At 39.2% G+C, this 19,353-nt stretch overlaps 1 protein-coding gene across 1 annotated transcript; it reads left to right on the top strand.

Moving 5' to 3' along the window:
- Window positions 1–5,221: 5,221 nt before the first annotated feature.
- Window positions 5,222–15,677, top strand: LOC136709459 (long-chain fatty acid transport protein 2-like). The gene is made up of 10 exons (XM_066684712.1): window positions 5,222–5,684; window positions 6,657–6,860; window positions 8,333–8,491; window positions 9,930–10,054; window positions 10,307–10,501; window positions 12,369–12,459; window positions 12,562–12,760; window positions 13,151–13,248; window positions 14,914–15,044; window positions 15,416–15,677. Exons 1-10 carry the CDS (start codon window positions 5,222–5,224, stop codon window positions 15,590–15,592), a joined length of 1,842 nt encoding a protein of 613 aa, XP_066540809.1. The 3' UTR covers window positions 15,593–15,677.
- Window positions 15,678–19,353: the final 3,676 nt, after the last annotated feature.

Genomic DNA, 19,353 nt, shown 5'->3' with positions numbered 1-19,353 from the left:
TAAAGGTAAATACTTTTGTACTTTTACACAAGTGGAGATTTACAATGAGGACTTCTATATTTACTGGAGTAATATTTTATCTTGAGCATCTGTACTTATACTCAATAATATATGGGTTTGTGTACTTTGTCCATCACTGCCACAGAGTAGGTATGATTTGTGTAGTGGATCATTCTCAGCACTGCAGCGACACTGATTGGTGGTGATGTGTTGGTGTATGTTTTGCTTGTAAGAGTAGATAGACAGAGATTTAATCCAGGGACAAACAAAAATAACCAGCCAACACCATCATTTTGGCAGTTTGCTGTGATTACTCATGAAGACCTAGAGGATGACAAACCAAAATATGCAGATGACACAGATGACCCATCATCTTATCAAACTCAAGCAGCACTGCTGTGTCTGATCCACTCATACCAGCACAACAAACTAAAACATAGTTCTGTGTTTTAGATGAGTCTGAGTTGAGTGAACCCCAACATGAAACCCTGGAATATCACATACACACACACACACAGAGTAACATTATAACTAAGCACACATCAATGCTTCTGAGAAACATGATACATCCCATGACTTCCACAGAAGTCCAGGGGCTGGAGCGTACTGCTGTCACTCAGGTGCTCCAGAACAGTAATTAATAATGTAATAAATAATGTGTGTAAGATCCTGTACTGATATTCTATTATATATATTTAGTTAAGAGTGGAACAATATAGCAAAATGAATGAGAACATGGGCTTCTAAACATAGACCTGGATACAAAATTTCACATTATTATTTTAGGTGAAATTCTTATTATATTGTATTATATTATATTATGTTATACTATATTATATTATATTACATTAAATTGTAATATACATAGGCCTGATTATTAAGATTAATCCCTGGATACTGTATTGTTGATCATTTGTATTCATTTCTAATTGGTTTGCATATGTTGGTAGGTTGGTTTTGTTGTATAATTATGTTCAAAAGCCCATTTTTCTTGTTTGGAAAAAATGCAGAACTATTTCAGCAAAAGGTCATGCACACCACTTAAATTACCAAGATAGAAGTACACCAGCATTGCCTTAACAACCAGCAGAGATAACCCAGCTGTCACCTAGAATACCATAGCAGCCACATGAGATAACCCAGCAACAACATGGATTACCATGTCAACCATTTAACAACAGCTTAGCAACCACCTGAAACACCATAGCAACCACCTAGCTATGCCCTTGCAACCACCTGTGATACCATATCATTGTTCAGAAAATTCACTTCTTTAATCTAAAACTTATCATAATTGTTTAACTAAGAAAATTAAGCATTAAACAATTTCACTACAGCTGAATTTATGAAGAATTGAGGTATACACATCCTTACTTCCTGAACAGCATTTTGCCTTCTCTGTCTTTTTATTTCACTGTGGGAATGAATGTCTGTGTGTGATATGTGTGCGTGTATTGTGTTTCTCAGTGGAATGTGAGCAGCTGTTACTCTCTCAGTGAAAGTTTGACCCCAGAACACAGCTGGCTTCTAAGAAGACATTAATACCACAGATCCATAGTAAAAATCAAATCTACATATATATTTAAACAGCTCTCCTACTACAGTTCCCTCTCAAATCACAAACAAAATTACGCTGCAGCTTATAGAATAAAAACAGCATGTTCTGAGCAGTTTTTGGTAGTTTGTTGGATTTCTCCTTAAGATCAAAGTAGATTCTCTGTTATATATCTGTATTTCCTCCTTAATATCTCTGTAGAGTCCCTTTAATGTCTCTAGAGGTGTTTTAGCAGGATCTACATTTAAGTCTCCTGAGAAAACAATTAGCACATTTTGAGAAGTAACATTTTATTCTGGGAGTGAATTTAGGTTCTGAAAAAAGGTTGTGCAGTTAGTGACGGGGATTTCACGCAGTGGAGGTCAGAAGTGTCATGTCTGAAGGTGGTAGTGTGTGTGTGTGTATTTATGTAAAGGATGAGTTCTGGCATGCTGGGTATAGCATGGGCATTTTTGGGGACTGAAACTGAATCACAGACATGTGATTATGGTGTGTGCGAGTCGTGATCTGAAATAGGGTCAGCCTTTACTTAGAAACACACACACACACACACACACACACACACACTAGGAAACTCAATCACTTAAGGTAGGAGAGAGAGTGGGTGAGTTCATGTTACATTCACGGGTTTGGACAAGAGTTTTACTGTAAAGAATTCAGTATCTGTATCTTTATAGGTACAGAAATAAATATAAATGACGTTCTACACCGTCCATATCTAAGAATACTACATTCTATGACCAAAAGTTTTGCTCATCCATACTTTCTGCTGAAATGAAGGGCATTAATCAGGAATTGTTAAGCCTATACTTTTCTGGGAAACATTTACACAGTAGAATTTGAATTTTTGATGGTGTTCAGCCAAACAATCCAACCAGTCTTAAAGGTACCGACAGGATGGAGCTTGAACACTGCAGGTTACAAAACCTCCACTGCTCCAGAGCCAAATACTGGCAGGCATTATACCCCTTTTTGAACATAATGACCATAGTCATGTGCAGCTGCTCAAGAGGGACCCATTTTATAAAAAAAAAAAAGGCTTACATTAGATTCTACAAAATCACCCACTCCATCTTCAAAGCTACTCTTCAGGTGGTGCTTTTTTGTAGAGACACCAGGGGCGCTCTCACACAGAAACAGCAGCTCACATGCTCAACTGCACGTCTTTCACAGAGAACTAACATTCATTCATTCATTCATTCATTCATTATCTGTAACCACATATCCAACTCAGGGTCGCGGATTAGAGGTAGAGCCTACCTGGAATCATTGGGCCTTCACAGGGCAGAGAACTAACAGAGTTAGTTTATTTATTGGCTGAATTTGAAAATAAAACACATAAAATCCAATAAAAAAAAGTTTTTATTTTTCCAATTTTTGTTGTCCCGTTCCAAATTGTGAATAAAATAGGAATCTATGAAATTAGCAAATCAATTGTTTTTATTTACATGTATTTATATTGCCCTGTGAAGGCCTGGCGCCCCCTCCAGGGTGTATTCCCGCCTTGCGCCCAATGATTCCAGGTAGGCTCTGGACCCACCGCGACCCTGAACTGATAAGGATTACAGATAATGAATAAATGAATGGATGAATGAAAGTATTTATATTTTACACAGCATCCCAAGGGCTTGTGAAATTTAGACTGTGCATTCATGTGCTATGTTAGGTTTAATTATTGTTTTGTTTTATCCAGTGTAGTTAAATTTAGTAAATGAATAGAAAATGTGCCATATAATTGAGAGCAAAGTGTTCTTTTAGTGAATTCTCTGTATAGCATAAGTTCATCTGATCTTTTGTTTTCTCAAGGAATCTCAAGGACCGTGGTCATACCACCTTTCTATAGAGCTATATTAGGGACAAAAGTTTTGTTCATTTGAAAATAAATCTTGAGACTGAACTTTGAATTCTCTGTAAGCGCTTATCCAGTTCAGGGTCACAGTGGGTCCATAGCTTACCTGGAATCATTGTGCGCAAGGCGGGAAAACACCCTGGAGGGGGTGCCAGTCCTTCACAGGGCAACTCACACATTCACACCTGCAGACTTTTTTGAGTTACAAATCCACCTACCAACATGTGTTTTTGGACTGTGGGAGGAAACCAGAGCACCCGGAGGAAACCCACGCAAACACAGAGAGAACACACCACACTCCTCACAGACAGTCACCTGGAGGAAACCCACGCAGACACAGGGAGAAAACACCAACTCCTCACAGACAGTCACCCGGAGGAAACCCACGCAGACACAGGGAGAACACATCAACTCCTCACAGACAGTCACCCGGAGGAAACCCACACAGACACAGGGAGAACACACCAACTCCTCACAGACAGTTACCTGGAGCGGGAATCGATCCCACATCCTCCAGGCCCCTGTAGCTGTGTGACTGCGACACTGTGCCACCCTGAAAAATGCAACAATGTATTCAAAGTTAAAATAAGTGTAGGATGATTTTTTTTCAGTTTAAATTGAATATTGATTCAATTATTAAATTTTATTGAATTAATAATTTATTTTCATTTTTCACTTTCCTATATATTTTGATATTTGAAGTCTTATATTTTTTAGTTGCAGATTTTATATTTTCAGATTCAGATTTTATTTTTTTAGTTTAATATCTCTTTTTCGGTCACATCATTTTCACTTTCGGATCCTTGTTGTTCAGTTTCAGTTTTGGACCTGATCTAGTGTGGGAGGCGGGGCATCAGCAGAGGGGGCGTGGTCTAATGACTAACAGCGTAGCAATGAACATAGAGGACCTTCCTTACTGTTGACTATGAGAAATATCACTGAACACTAACGTTATACGAAATACTCGGTGTAAAACATTGACTTCAGTGAGCTCTTTTAGACAACATACGGCACCAATTGCAGTAAAAGAGTTATAAACTCTGTCAGAGTACGTAGTTTCACAGTCACACTTTAGTTTCCCAGCACTTTGCTGGCGATGGCATTTGCTCCATCAGGACAAGCTGCAACGAGCCAGTAATGAATCTGAATAAGCCGCTTATTCCCCAGGTTCTTAGTCTGATGTTCCGTTCCAGCTTAAACTGTGCTTTAAATTAAACTGGTTCTGTTGCTCAAAATTCAATTTAAACTGAAAAAAAAATCATCCTACATTTATTTAATTTTGAATACATTGTTGTATTTTTCAAAGTTCAATCTCAAGATCTAAAGATTTTTTTTTTCATAATAACAAAACTTTTGACCCATACATTTCCACATCAATAAAACATGTGTAGAGTGGAGTAGCAAACTCCCATGCCTCTCCAATTATTTGTGAGAGTGATGATCCGCCGTTCCATGGCCAGGACAGAATCTTCTGTATTGTTCCTCCAGAATGCTAGGTTCAACTACTGGGTGGGATTCTCCTTTCCAGAACCTTGCCTTCAGATGTTCTTAGAAAATGTACAACACAGGTACATTTCACCAAACATGTGTAGACTAGTAACAAAACATTTTTTTTGCAGGGGAGACACACAGCTGTATACACTGGTGTAATGTAAGAGTAATACCTCCACACAGGGGTGAATTAAAGATTAAACCTGACCCTGAGAGATGATTGGACGATAAGGAGGAGGATTACAGTTGACCTGTGTATCTCTTTTCCAAAAAAGGCAGCTGTGTTTTGACATTCCTCCCTCAGAAAAACACAAACAGCTGTAAAGATGGAAATATTCTTGGCTTCTTTATTCGGAGCAGGTATTATTTTGGCGATCTTCTATGTTAAATTCCCATATTTTCTGCAAGACTGTAGGTACATAATGAAGATGAGGGCAGTTCGCTCCAAAAGGATGAAGTTCCGTGAAAGAAAACCGTTCTACTCCATCCTAGAATGTTTTTTGGACAGGGTTTGTGAGAATCCAGACAAGCCCTTCATTGTGTTTGAGGACCAGGTGTACTCCTACAAGCAGGTGGAGCTCCGGAGTAACCAGGTGGCTCGAGCCTTGCAGTTACACTCTGGGTCCACAGTGGCACTGTTGCTAGGTAACGAGCCAGCGCTGGTTTGGGTTTGGTTAGGTTTGTTTCAAATCGGCTGCTCTGTTTCTATGCTCAACACCAACATCAGAAACAAGTCACTCTTACACTGCTTCAACTGCTGCGGAGCCTCAGTCCTCATCGCTGGAGCAGGTAAACAACAATCTACTTTATACACAAACACAAACTATTCATTTTGTCTATTAATTATTTCTAAATGGGTTATAGGTGTCTGTTATTAATATACTTTAATTAATCTAGTGCAAAGCAATATGACATCAAATCAATATAATGACTAACTGAACTTTTTCTTATGTACATCACGATTAAGATTTCTGTTATGGCAGTTATCTAAGCACCACCAGGGAGGAAGATTGATGTTCAGATTGATTCTTAGACCCAAGGAGAAATTAGAGGAACAAAGACACAGGGTCAAGGATTCTCTCCAATCTCTAGTTTATTTGAACAGTTGTTGCAGTAAACAGGTGCTGGTCATAAAATTAGTATATCATGAAAAAGTTGATTTATTTCAGTAATTCCATTCAAAAAGTGAAATGAATTGAAGTGAGTATATTATACTCATTCATTACACACAGACTGATATATTTCAAGTATTTATTTCTTTTAATTTAATTATTATAACTGACAACTAATGAAAACCCCAAATTCAGTATCTCAGAAAATTTGAATATTACTTAAGACCAATACAAAAAAGGATTTTTAGAAATGCTGGCCAACTGAAAACTGTGAACATGAAAAGTATGAGCATGTACAACACTCAGTACTTAGTTGGGGCTCCTTTTGCCTGAATTACTGCAGCAATGCGGCGTGGCATGGAGGTGATCAGTCTGTGACACTGCTCAGGTGTCATGAGAGCCCAGGTTGCTCTGATAGTGGCCTTCAGCTCCTCTGCGTTGTTGGCTCTGGCATATTGCATCTTACTCTTCACAATACCCCATAGATTTTCTATGGGGTAAAGGTCAGGTGAGTTTGCTGGTCAATTAATAACAGGGAGACCATGGTCCTTAAACCAGGTACAGGTAGCTTTGGCACTGTGTGCAGGAGCCAAGTCCTGTTGAAAAATGAAATCTGCATCTCCATAAAGTTGGTCTCTGTGTGTTTCAGAACAGCGAAAAGCAGTGTGTGAGGTGATGTCAGAGTTGACTGGTGTTTGTGTCTATATTCTGGGTGACACTGAAGGAATGGAAGGTCTCCACAACCTTAGTGAAAAAATTCAACAACAGCCAAACACACCAGTACCATACACACTCCGAGAGAACATCACCATGAGCAGTCCTGGACTTTATATCTTCACGTCAGGAACTACAGGTACACATTTATATACACAAATATAATCTATCTCTATCTCTATCTCTCTCTCTCTCTCTCTCTCTCTCTCTCACACATACACACACATGTCCCTCAAAAATGAAAGGGCAAGGTTGTGGTGCTGTTTGGAGAGACACCAGGTCTTGTGTTGTGTTGTTGTTATGGGTACTACTTTCTCTGTAGTATTTTAAATGTATTTCACATATTTTTCTTTGAGTGTCCCTTTTCTCATAACAATGGATTATTTCAAATCTCCTAAGAAATATCACTTGGAAATCAATAACCTGAAGTTAATGTTTTCTTTTCCTTTTAAAGAAACACCATGTGTGCTTACTACTGTATAACTATCCCATGCAACAAATGTAACTATCCCAATGCAACAAAACCAAGAATTTGTGATTTGTTCATTCACTTGACAATTTTTCTAACTAACAAAAGCACAAGGAAAAGAATCCCAGGGTTTTTCACTATGACCAACTTGAATGTATTTTGTAAATATTAACACATTTACAATTTGCCTGCAGCAAACTGCAGAAAGTTGGGAGAGAGGCATGTTTACCACTGTGTTACATCACCTGTTCTTATAATTATGCTGTTTTATCATTTGGGAACTGAGGATAATAATTGTTGCTGTTTTGCAAGTGGAATTTTCAAGTGGTGGTGCAGCAGGTAGTGTCGCAGTCACACAGCTCCAGGGACCTGGAGGTTGTGGGTTCGATTCCCACTCTGGGTGACTGTCTCTGAGGAGTTGGTGTGTACTCCCCGTGTCTGCGTGGGTTTCCTCCAGGTGCTCCGGTTTCCTCCCACAGTCCAAAACACACGTTGGTAGGTGGATTGGCGACTCAAAAAAGTGACCGTATGTGTGAGTGTATGTGTTGCCCTGTGAAGGACTGGCGTCCCCTCCGGGGTGTATTCCCGCCTTGCGCCCAATGATTCCAGGTAGGCTCTGGACCCACCGCGACCCTGAATTGGATAAGCGGTTACAGATAATGGATGGATTTTCAAGTGGAGTTTTCAGTTCATATTTGTTGATGTCTGAATCTTATGCAAATAGCAGACAGATCTGGACTGCAGAGAGACCAGTAAAACACACACAATGACACACTTTTACCACATTCGGAATGAGGCCTGGCATTGTCTTGTTTAAATAACAAGGCATCACTCTAAAAGACATAGCCTTGATGGCAGCATATATCTCTATAAAATCACAATATACACCTCCAAATTAGTGGTACCTTTACATATATGCAAGTCACCCATGCTTTGAACACTGATGTAACCCCCCATTCCTACCATGAGGCATGTTAGCATTTACACTTTTTGCACAGTGAGAGAACCCATTCTGAAAACATTTGAAATGTTCCAAGACATGTTCAAGAAAATGAACAATTCTGTTTTGGAAATGGATTTTTAGAAAGCGTAGAAATAATACTTTGACTTAATTTACATTTTTACTATTTGTGCTTCCACAGGACTTCCTAAAGCTGGCTTATGTCCTCAGGACAGAATTTGGAGTCCTGTATTTTTCCAATTTCTGGTGGGAGTTATGCAGGATGATGTGATTTATATTACTCTACCTCTTTATCATGCAGCAGGACTACTGATTGGACTTGGGGGTGCTATAGAGCGAGGTTAGACTAATCTTTTACTCTTTCTCTCTATCTCTTTTTCTCTCTCTCTTCAATTACAATTGCATTGTCTAATATTTATTGACCAAGACTGTACAATCTTTACAGAAATCTGATGAAAGTCCTATTCAAATAAAACTTAATCACAAATCACAAAATAATCACAAAAATGCTACAAATGCACAAAAAAGGAGAAACCACATAAACTGGATCTATATCACAATATGCTATATTTAGTTAAGGTTATTCCACATAAACATAGAAGAAATCATATATAACCTCTATAATGCAATACACTGTATTTAGAGATGGCTATTCCTCATTAAGTTAATGGAACACTTTATAATCTCAGCATGTATGACGATTAGCTATATTTAGAGTGGATTAAGCAAATTTAAGATAAATCAGGCTGTATCAAAACTTGCTACATTTGGAGCTTTTAATCATTATTAAACTAATGAGAAACCATTTTAGTTTAAAAAAAATAGCTCATGTCCAACTCAGTTCTCAGTATGTTGTAATTTAGTCCAAGGAACATTTAATCTAGGTTAAAGAAATGAGGCCTTAGTGTTTAATGTAAAACTAGGACACTGTTTCTCTGTAGCTGCTCTCTGTTTAACTCTGCTTAGCTCAAAGTTCATTTTCTGAAGGAAGGTTCATCCAGTTGTAGTTCAGTACTTCGGTGCTTCTGTTTATTTAATAGGCATTTATTTAATACCTCACTTGGTGTTTAAAAAATATGACTAAAATGCATAATTAATATTACCTATTTTTCTTTGGGAAAGCCATATAAATATGATATATACACACACATTTTTTCATCTATATAGACAATCAATGTTGTTTTATATATAAATCCCATTTGCAGAACAGTTGGAACAGTGGGCAAAATATAAACAAATTCAGAATGCATTGATGTATGAATAGGGCGGCACAGTGGTGCAGCAGGTAGTGTCGCAGTCACACAGTTCCAGGGACCTGGAGGCTGTGGGTTCAAGTCCCACTCCGGGTAACTGTCTGTTCTCCCTGACTGGTGTGTTCTTCCTGTCTCTCTGGTTTCCTCCCACAGTCCAAAACACACATTGTTAGGTGGATTGGTGACTCAAAAGTGTCCACAGGTCTGAATGTGTGTATGTGTGCTGCCCTGTGAAGGACAGGTGCCCCCTCCAGGGTGTGTTGCCTTGTGCCTAATGATTCCGGTTAGGTTCCGGAACCTGAAATGGATAAGCAGTTATAGACAATGAATGTATGAATCATTTATATCATATTTGATTATATTCTATTTAAATAAAAATAGAACAAGATGTATTGCAAATTACAAGACGATATTTCACATTTTGAATTTTATGCCAAGAACCACACAAAAAAAACAGTAAAAAATTGTATAGCATCCTAACATAACCTATACACTGTATGTGTATGTGTTTGTGTGTGTGTGCAGGAATCACAGTAGTATTGAGGAGGAAGTTCTCAGTGTCTCAATTCTGGAACGACTGTAGAAAACACAATGTTACAGTAATCCAGTACATAGGAGAAATCATGCGCTATCTCTGTAACACACCAAAGGTAACACACACACACACACACACACACACAAACTAACAAACACACTAGTTAAAATGATGCATTGTTGACCTGTAATAGGGAGAACGGTGCCTCTATCACTGCTGCTTAGGTTTAGAACTGTAGGAACTGTACGATGTAACTCTGTAGAAAGAGCCCCAGGAGCAAAATAACAAACCTTACGTAGTGTTCATTTAACTATGGCTGTAGTTATTGTGACTGTGATTGTTATTGAGATTATTATTGTGTTTACAGAGAGGTGATGATCGTGATCACCAGGTAAGGCTGGCCCTGGGGAATGGAATGAGGTCCAATGTGTGGGAGGAGTTTCAGCGGAGGTTCGGAAATGTGGAGATTAAAGAGTTCTATGCTGCATCTGATGGAAACCTGAGTTTCATAAACTACACAAACAAGGTCGGCCCAGTGGGACGAGTCAGTTTCTACCACAGGGTCAGTGAAGAACTCTGCGTAAAATATTCCTCCAAATCTGACCATTAATACTGAATTCTGAGTCTTAAACTCTTAAAAATAAAGGTGAAGACCTTATAAGATAAGGCAAAGCAGCTAGAGTTGCCATGGAATATTGCACCACTAGGCGAATATTTGAGTGGCAAATGGAGGTTAACCCGCCAAAATAGAGTGAGGTTCAAGATGAGGTGCATCATGCAAAGGCAGGTTCTGCTTCAGGGCCTAATGGTGTGCTGTATCGGGTGTACAAGTATGCACCTGAGTACACTGAGTTTTTGTGGAGGTTGATGGTCATTCCAAAAGAGTGGAGAAGAGCAGGCAGTAACCTTATACCTAAGAAGAAAGATGCTGTAAGTATAGAAGGGTTTCAGTTTCATTGTCTTCTTAATGAGAAGAATAAGATTTTCTTTAGTGTGATAGCATGGAGAGGTGCTGCTTATTTGAAAGCAAACAAATAAATTGATACATCAGTACAAAAGGCAGGGGTTTCTGGTTTTGCAGGATGTTTGGAACATGGCAGCATGTTCTGGCATCAGATTCAGACAGCAAAGAAACAGGGTTGGGTTTAACATGTCATTTTCCTAGATTAAGCTATTGCTTTTTGCCTCTAAATAGATATAATGGCTAGATGTACGATTTCACCATTAGCATTTGCAATTACAATGGCAATGGAGGTAGTAATTACGGCTTCGAATGGACCCGGTGACGTCACAAAACCCTGTCTCTAACAGGAATCGCTGGTTAACAAATTGTTTATTTCATAGAGTTAACAGTTCCATATGTGGATGCAGTAGGTGAAGCATTCTAAAGGAAGAAGTTAAAGTATTCAGACTTGGCGGCTGAGGTGAGGGAACGCGGGTGACAGGCACATGTAAGACTGATGGAGATAGGTGTTAAAGTATTTGTAGCCAAGTCTGCCACATCCCTGCTTGTGCAGTTCGTTATCAGGGCCAGAAAATAAGGTCAGCTTTGTAGGAGTTATCAGAAACAGCTGAAAGGTGTAGTCAGTTGTTAGGATAAGGAGAGCACAGATTACTTGGGGAAATGTAGAGATGCTATTGTAGTTGTTGGTGATGTAGTATGTAAAGTTCACATGGAACTGGTGGCACTGAGCATGCATTAACGGTGCCAGTGGGGCTAGGTACAGCCTTAGTCACCAAGGAGGCCAGTGTGGATTTATGGTTGTTGATGGTAAAGGGTAAGGTAGGACTGTAAAGCTGGCTTGGGGTGGGGCTGGGACACCAGACTTCACTGTTGCACGTTTTGGAGGAGTTGTGGGCTTAATTCAGCCAAACACAATGAAGAGCTAGTGATGCAATGGGTGGTTTGGGTACTCATGTGCTGGGCTCAATGAGTAACCGTAGGTGTTAAGGATAGCTGGTTGCTGATTGAACCATAAACGGCTACAGCAACCTTTGTGCTGAAGTGTAAGAACAATTTTGTGGCTGCAGTTAGGAAGAGAGTGTTGTGGACCCTATGTGAAGCAATGGATTGGCATAGGATATTTTACATATTATCCTGTGTATGATCATAATTATTTGTAATTGTAAGTGTATGGGCCTTGCGCCCGATGATTCCAGGTAGGCTCTGGACCCCCCGCGACCCTAAATTGGATAAGCGGTTACAGATAATGGATGGATGGATGTAAGTGTATGGTTGAAGTGCATTACTCTTCTTTAGTAAAATCTGACCTAATATTTAGAATGGTAATTAAATTTTGTGTATTTGTGATCAGATGACCACAGAGAACATAGCAGACAGTTAGGAATGTGACTAATTTTGTCTCAGCTTGACACTGGATTTTGTCAGATTACAGGGGATTTGGAAATGATTTTTTGCGTTCTTACAGATGATGTTTCCTCACGCTGTGGTACAGTTTGATGCTGAGACAGAGGAGCCAGTCAGAAACAGAGAGGGACACTGTGTTCCTGTTGCAACAGGTCAGTCTTATATGATATTAATTTCCATTCAGTCTAATACAGCTTTATTCTTATTTTATATTGCGTATATTGTGTGTGCATATGTGTGTTGTGTGTTTATAGGCGAGACAGGTCTCCTGGTGGTGGAGATAACAAAACTGGCTCCATTTGTGGGGTATGCTGGGAACCCAGAGCACACGGAGAGGAAGAAGCTGAGGAACGTGTTCGTTGAGGGAGACGTTTATTTTAACAGCGGAGATCTGCTAAAGATTGACAAACACAACTTCCTGTACTTCCAGGATCGAGTAGGAGAAACTTTCAGGTACTGAACAGCCAGAAAAATCTCAGTAAATATTTCCAATACTAAAATAGTTAAAATTATATCTCACATTCCACAGTGAGGCGCTCAGTCAATAACACTCTTTGGTATTAGACCAAATCAGGGTCTGCATAATACAGTCTGATAACACAGTGACACTGATTTTTTTAGTCTTGCAGCGCCCCCTGGGGGGTTTAAAACATTACTGACTTGGCAGAGGTCATTTTTATGTATCTATTTTTTATATTTCTTCCTAAAAACAATTTGTTGAAAAACTTGGACACGTTCAATTACAGCTTCATTTTTCTTTAGATTATTACCGGAGCTACAAGGCTAATGGAATTATTCTGTAGTTATTGTTGCTGCTGCTGATGATGTTATTTTTGTGTGCAGATGGAAGGGGGAGAATGTGTCGACCACTGAAGTGTCCGATGTCATTAGGATGTTGGATTTTATTGAAGATGCTAGTGTTTACGGTGTGGAAGTTCCAGGTAAACAGCTCAAATTAGTAAGAGCACTAATATTCTCTACTGAACACTGTCTACTTCAGCAAATATGGTGTGGAATTATGGCTTAGATCAGCATTTCCCAACATTATTTCCATGGAAAATTCGTAGTCATCTAAAATGCAAGTAAATAAATGATAATAAAAAATCAATTAATTAATTAATTAATTAAAGGGCGGCAGCAGGTAGTGTCGCAGTCACACAGCTCCAGGGGTCTGGAGGTTGTGGGTTCGATTCCCGCTCCGGGTGACTGTTTGTGAGGAGTTGGTGTGTTCTCCCTGTGTCCGCGTGGGTTTCCTCCGGATGCTCCAGTTTCCTCCCACAGTCCAAAAACACACGTTGGTAGGTGGATTGGCGACTCAAAAAAAAAGTGTCCATAGCTGTGAATGTGTGTGTGTGTGTTGCCCTGTGAAGGACTGGCGCCCCCTCCCGGGTGTTTAATCCCGCCTTGCGCCCAATGATTCCAGGTAGGCTCTGGACCCACCGCGACCCTGAACTGGATAAGCAGTTACAGATAATAATTAAATTGTGACAACAGCAGATCAATTGTATTTTTTTTATTGAATAATTTGCTTGTCACTATTGGAATCATATTATTCTATGGACATACTTATCAGGACCATGTGTCTTGCACTCACTAGCATGTCAGCTCTGACTCCCAGGGAATTAACACTGTCTGACTGGGCTCTGGATGGGACTTGGTATATATTTCTAACCTTCAGGAGCTGGTAGATTTGTGATAGAATTATTTCAGATTTACAATCAGGAGACCACTGAGCATTAAGAATCCAATAGAATTCTTATACAGAAAACAAGTGTACAAAAAAAACAAGTCCTATAAGATCTTCAGTCTTTGGAATCCTATAAAACAGTATTGGAAAAACTGAAAATCCTACAGGATATTTTGATCAGGGGAGACACTGCAACAACTTTGCTTTTGTGAAACGCATAAAGTGGATCATGTCTGATGGACAATGTGAAAGTAAACTACCCTCTATTCTTGACACACTAAAATGGAAACCCAGCTTTACCTACACCACCGGTTGTAAATGTGGTAGAGCTGAAATAACTCAGGCCCACCTCAGATTTGTTTTCTAGCCACAAAAATTTTCTGACGTTGTAGCTGTATTTTTATTGATATTTTTAAACTCTCACTTTTATTTTTATGTCAGCAACATCAGCATATTTTGATGGTATCCCTAACTAATTATTCTATCATTTCTTCATTATCTGTAACCATGTATCTGGGGGTGAGACAGGAACACACCCTGGAGAGGGAGCTATTCCATCACAGGGCACCAACTAATCACACATCCACACAATCTCTCACACTATGGGCGCATCTGAATATTCAAGCCACCCACCAACATGTTTGTGGACTGTGCGAGGAAACTGGAGCACCCAGAGGAAACCTATGCAGACAAAGGAAGAACACACCAAACTCCCCAAACACAGTAATCCTAGGTGGGGCTCAAACCCACAACCCCACGATCCAACCCCTCTTTGAAGACATTAAAGTTTTTAAAAAAAAAAAAAAACAGAAATGAGTTTTAGGGGTTTAATCAATGATTGGGTGGTGACTGATTGTTTTAGATTTTTTTACCTTTTTCCCCCCAATGTGTGTGTGTGTGTGTGTGTGTGTGTGTTTAGGTAATGAGGGCCGAATTGGAATGGCAGCTGTGACGATAAAGGAAAACCGAGAGTTTGACTCCAGAGAGATGTTTAACCACATCACCCACTTCCTTCCTGTTTACACCAGACCCAGATTCATACGCATTCTGGTAAATTACAGTACACTTTAGTTCTGAGGTCATTCTCTACTGGGCATCATGTTCATATTAGGAATTCCAAGTCTAGGCTGGCTTTCTCTGTAACATAAATTAATCTTAATTAAATAATGCTTAAAATAAAATCTTCTATCATATCCTGTATTAAGCAACATCCTTCCAACCCAGATCTGTTTTTATTCTGTGAAGTTTTCCACTGAATTTTACTGCTATGAGTTATGAGCTCATTAAGGAGTTAAATATGAGTAACACAACATGTTACAAGCCACAAACCTACGCACATTGAAATGACAACACACTGTCTGTGTGTGTGTGTGTGTGTGTGTGTGTGTGTGTGTGTGTGTGTGTGTGTGTGTGTTTTCCAGGAATGCGTGGAGATGACAGGGACATTTAAGCAGGTGAAAGTGAATTTGGTAAAGGAGGGATTTAATCCATATGTCATTCCTCAACCTCTCTACATTCTCCAGGAGAACACTCAAAACTATGTTCCTCTCACACACTACATTTATAGAGCCATTACCACAGGGAAAACACAACTCTAACACACACACACACACACACCTGTGAGAATGACTGTTACAGAAACATTAAACAGGAGATGACTGCCTTTTGTCTTTGTTAATAATTGAACACAAAATGTTTTATTGGTTGATTTTTATAAATCAGTTTTATAATGTTTTATTTATATGTAAAAACATTTTTATAAAAATTGATAAAAATATCAATATATAGTCTCTGGTGTGTATAATGTATGGACCTGTAACTGAAGAGATTAACCACATCTTAAATATCACTCATTAGAACTTTGAGTGAGGGAGATGTGGTAAATGGAACTCCTCAGATCATCCAGCATCTCTCAGCACAGAAACTGATGTGTGTACTTAGTGTGAAGAACGACAGCACACACACACACACCCTTCCTACAGGCTGCAGCTAGAGGCTTCTCAACTGAGCTACAACGTCACACAACATATATCAATGACACTCAAACTATTACATTCATCGTGAAAAGAGGAATAGAGGATGAACATGAATGCAGGGAAAAGTAAATTCCTTTAATCACTGATAAACCTTTGAAAACGCTCAGGAAAGTACACAAGCTGCAAATTGATGTGTTAGTTGTTGATTCGTTGCGGTGCTGCCCTCTGTCGGCCACAGCTGGTGTGGAGCTGAAATCTCGAAATTAATAAAATAAAGAAAAGAAACAATGCAAACTATCTTTAATAAAAACATATAATTTCTGCTTTTATAATTATGATCATGCAGTTTACATTGATTTTTTCATAATTATACAACAAAAGTGTCTGTTAAATGGTTTATTGCTGAAACCAGTGCTGGAATCACTGTCAATATTTACTTGGCCTTGTAACAGTGTTTCCTGGCTTGGCTTCTAATTGGCTGATAAATTCCTCAACCTCTGCATCTGATTGGGTAATGACATTTCCACAATCGCCCCTTTGTACTGAGCTGTTTAAGACTGAACCACAGAATGTACAGGTGCAGGTCATAAAATTAGAATATAGTGAAAAAGTTGATTTATTTCAGTAATTCCATTCAAAAAGTGAAACTTATATATGAGTATATAATACACATTTATTACTCACAGACTGATATATTTCAAGTATTTATGTCTTTTAATTTAATGATTATAACTGACAACTAATGAAAACCCCAAATTCAGAGTCTCAGAAAATTAGAATATTGCTTAAGAGCAGTTAAAATAAAAGAAGAGTTTTTAGAAACGCTGGCCAACTGAAAAGTATGAGTATGTACAGAACTCAGTACTCAGCTGGGGCTCCTTTTGCCTGAATTTCTGCAGCAATGCAGCGTGGCATGGAGGTGATCAGTCTGTGGCACTGCTCAGGTGTCATGAGAGCCCAGGTTACTCTGATAGTTGCCTTCAGCTCTTCTGCATTGTTGGGTCTGGCGTATTACATATTTGTCTTTACAATCCCCCATAGATTTTCTATGGGGTAAAGGTCAGGGGAGTTTGCTGGCCAATTAAGAACAGGGAGACCATGGTCCTTAAACCAGGTACTGGTAGCTTTGGCGCTGTGTGCAGGTGCCAAGTCCTGTTGGAAAATGAAATCTGCATCTCCATAAAGCTGGTCAGCAGCAGGAAGAATGAAGTGCTCTGAAACGTCCTGGTAGATTGCTGCGTTGACCTTGGACCTCAGAAAACACAGTGGACCAACACCAGCAGATAACATGGCACCCCAAACCATCACTGATTGTGGAAACTTTACACTGGACCTCAAGCAACGTGGATTCTGTGCCTCTCTTCACTTCAGAGAGCATAATTTTGGACCACTCAGCAGCAGTCCAGTCCTTTTTGTCTTTAGCCCAGGACTACCGTCAAGTCCACAATCTTCCCCATGATTTTGTATCCTACAGAACTAGACTGAGAGACCATTTTTGAGTAAATTAGCTGATTAGAGTGTGGCACCAGGTGTCTTCAATATTGAACCTTTACACAATATTCTAATTTTCTGAGATACTGAATTTAGGCTTTTTATTAATTGTCAGTTATAATCATTAAATTAAAAGAAATAAACACTTGAAACATATCCGTCTGTGTGTAATGAATGAGTATAATATACAAGTATCACTTTTTGAATGGAATTACTGAAATAAATCAATTTTTTACTGATATTCTAATTTTATGTCCAGCACCTGTTTTAAAAGTGAGGTATAGCCACAAATGAGAGTTTAAGGTGTTGTGTATCTAACCCTTCTAAAGTCTAACACATTAAATAATAATACAATAAACCTGATTGTTTTGAAAATCGTACATTATGTGGCCCTTTAACTGAAGCTCCTCCTAGTTCATTTAGAAAATTTTGAATCATATCAATTTTGAATGCATCATGTTTAGGCATTTACCAATATATTTTTTTTCTTTAATTGGTCTTTCATGGGGCGGCACGGTGGCGCAGCAGGTAGTGTCGCAGTCACACAGCTCCAGGGGCCTGGAGGTTGTGGGTTCGATTCCCGCTCCGGGTGACTGTCTGTGAGGAGTTGGTGTGTTCTCCCCGTGTCCGCATGGGTTTCCTCCGGGTGCTCCGGTTTCCTCCCACAGTCCAAAAACACACGTTGCAGGTGGATTGGCGACTCGAAAGTGTCCATAGGTGTGAGTGTGTGAGTGCATGTGTGTGTGTCTGTGTTGCCCTGTGAAGGACTGGCGTCCCCTCCAGGGTGTATTCCCGCCTTGCGCCCAATGATTCCAGGTAGGCTCTGGACCCCCCGCGACCCTAAATTGGACAAGCGGTTACAGATAATGGATGGATGGATGGATGGTCTTTCATGTATTTCACTGCATTTTATATATATATAAAATGCAGAAAAAATATAGAATATAAAATTATTGTCTCTGTTCTTCAGAACATATCAGGAAAACGTAACACTGAGCCAATGAGAAACACTGCTCCAGAGGTCCTTGACCTGTTAGTACTCTGTTCTTCGTTCTGACCTCTTTACATTTCATATACTGGTGGTAATAAAAACACCAAGACCACATAGGCCCCTTTGTGTTGATCGGCACAACCATGTTTCCATATTTAGAGGAACTAGTTGTTTCTGTTGCTGTCTGAAACTTGGCTTGAGGTCTGAAGTCATTCAACAGTCCTCCCAGACCAACAGACTCATCTGTATCATCATCTTCCTCCGAATCTGTCTCACAAAATCTATGTCGACAACTAAACCAACAAATTTTGCACATAAAGGCTTTTGGAAAACTAAAAATGCATTTTTGTTTAATAAAAATACATGGTAAAATTGTCTAAATGTGTTTAGCTGCTGTAAAGAACAGACAGAATCTTCTGAATATTTATTATAATGAATTAGCATTTGACAGGTACAGTACAGTATATCTGAAATGGAACAAAAATGCTTAGTTTTAGTAGAAGTAACACCATACAAATCACACCTGGAATTGCTTCATTTTTAGCAATAAAGTAGTCTTGAGATTTTCTCCTGTGTTTTCATGATGATAGCAACGATTTTGTAACGGTTTGGTACATGCATGGAAATACTTCCGCTTCATTCAGAGTTCAGTAGAGAACTCAGAACACTGCCCCAAAGAATGGAAGTTTGTTTCGGTCTTTCTTTTCATTAGATGATGAAAGAGCCACCTCCAAAGACCATGTATGATATTTGATATGTTTGGCTTTTAATGGGCTAAGTAAATATAAAGTAAGTAAGACAAGAGATTTAATCGTCTATTCTGTTTCTTACAGTGGACAAGAGATCCGAATGAAATAAGCACAACTGAGTTCATAATGTTCCCAACAGGTCATGTCTGCTC

This window comes from Hoplias malabaricus, chromosome 11 (assembly GCF_029633855.1).
Source record: "Hoplias malabaricus isolate fHopMal1 chromosome 11, fHopMal1.hap1, whole genome shotgun sequence".
In the NCBI taxonomy this organism is placed as follows: Eukaryota; Metazoa; Chordata; class Actinopteri; order Characiformes; family Erythrinidae; genus Hoplias; species Hoplias malabaricus.
This window is presented reverse-complemented; position numbering and strand designations above follow the sequence as displayed.

Excerpts from the sequence above, each read along its gene's own strand:
- LOC136709459 (XM_066684712.1), top strand. The coding sequence starts at position 5,222 with ATGGAAATATTCTTGGCTTCTTTATTCGGAGCAGGTATTATTTTGGCG. Across the intron at positions 12,761-13,150 it reads CGAGTAGGAGAAACTTTCAG|ATGGAAGGGGGAGAATGTGT; the intron begins GTACTGAACAGC and ends TTTTGTGTGCAG. Across the intron at positions 15,045-15,415 it reads CCAGATTCATACGCATTCTG|GAATGCGTGGAGATGACAGG; the intron begins GTAAATTACAGT and ends TGTGTTTTCCAG.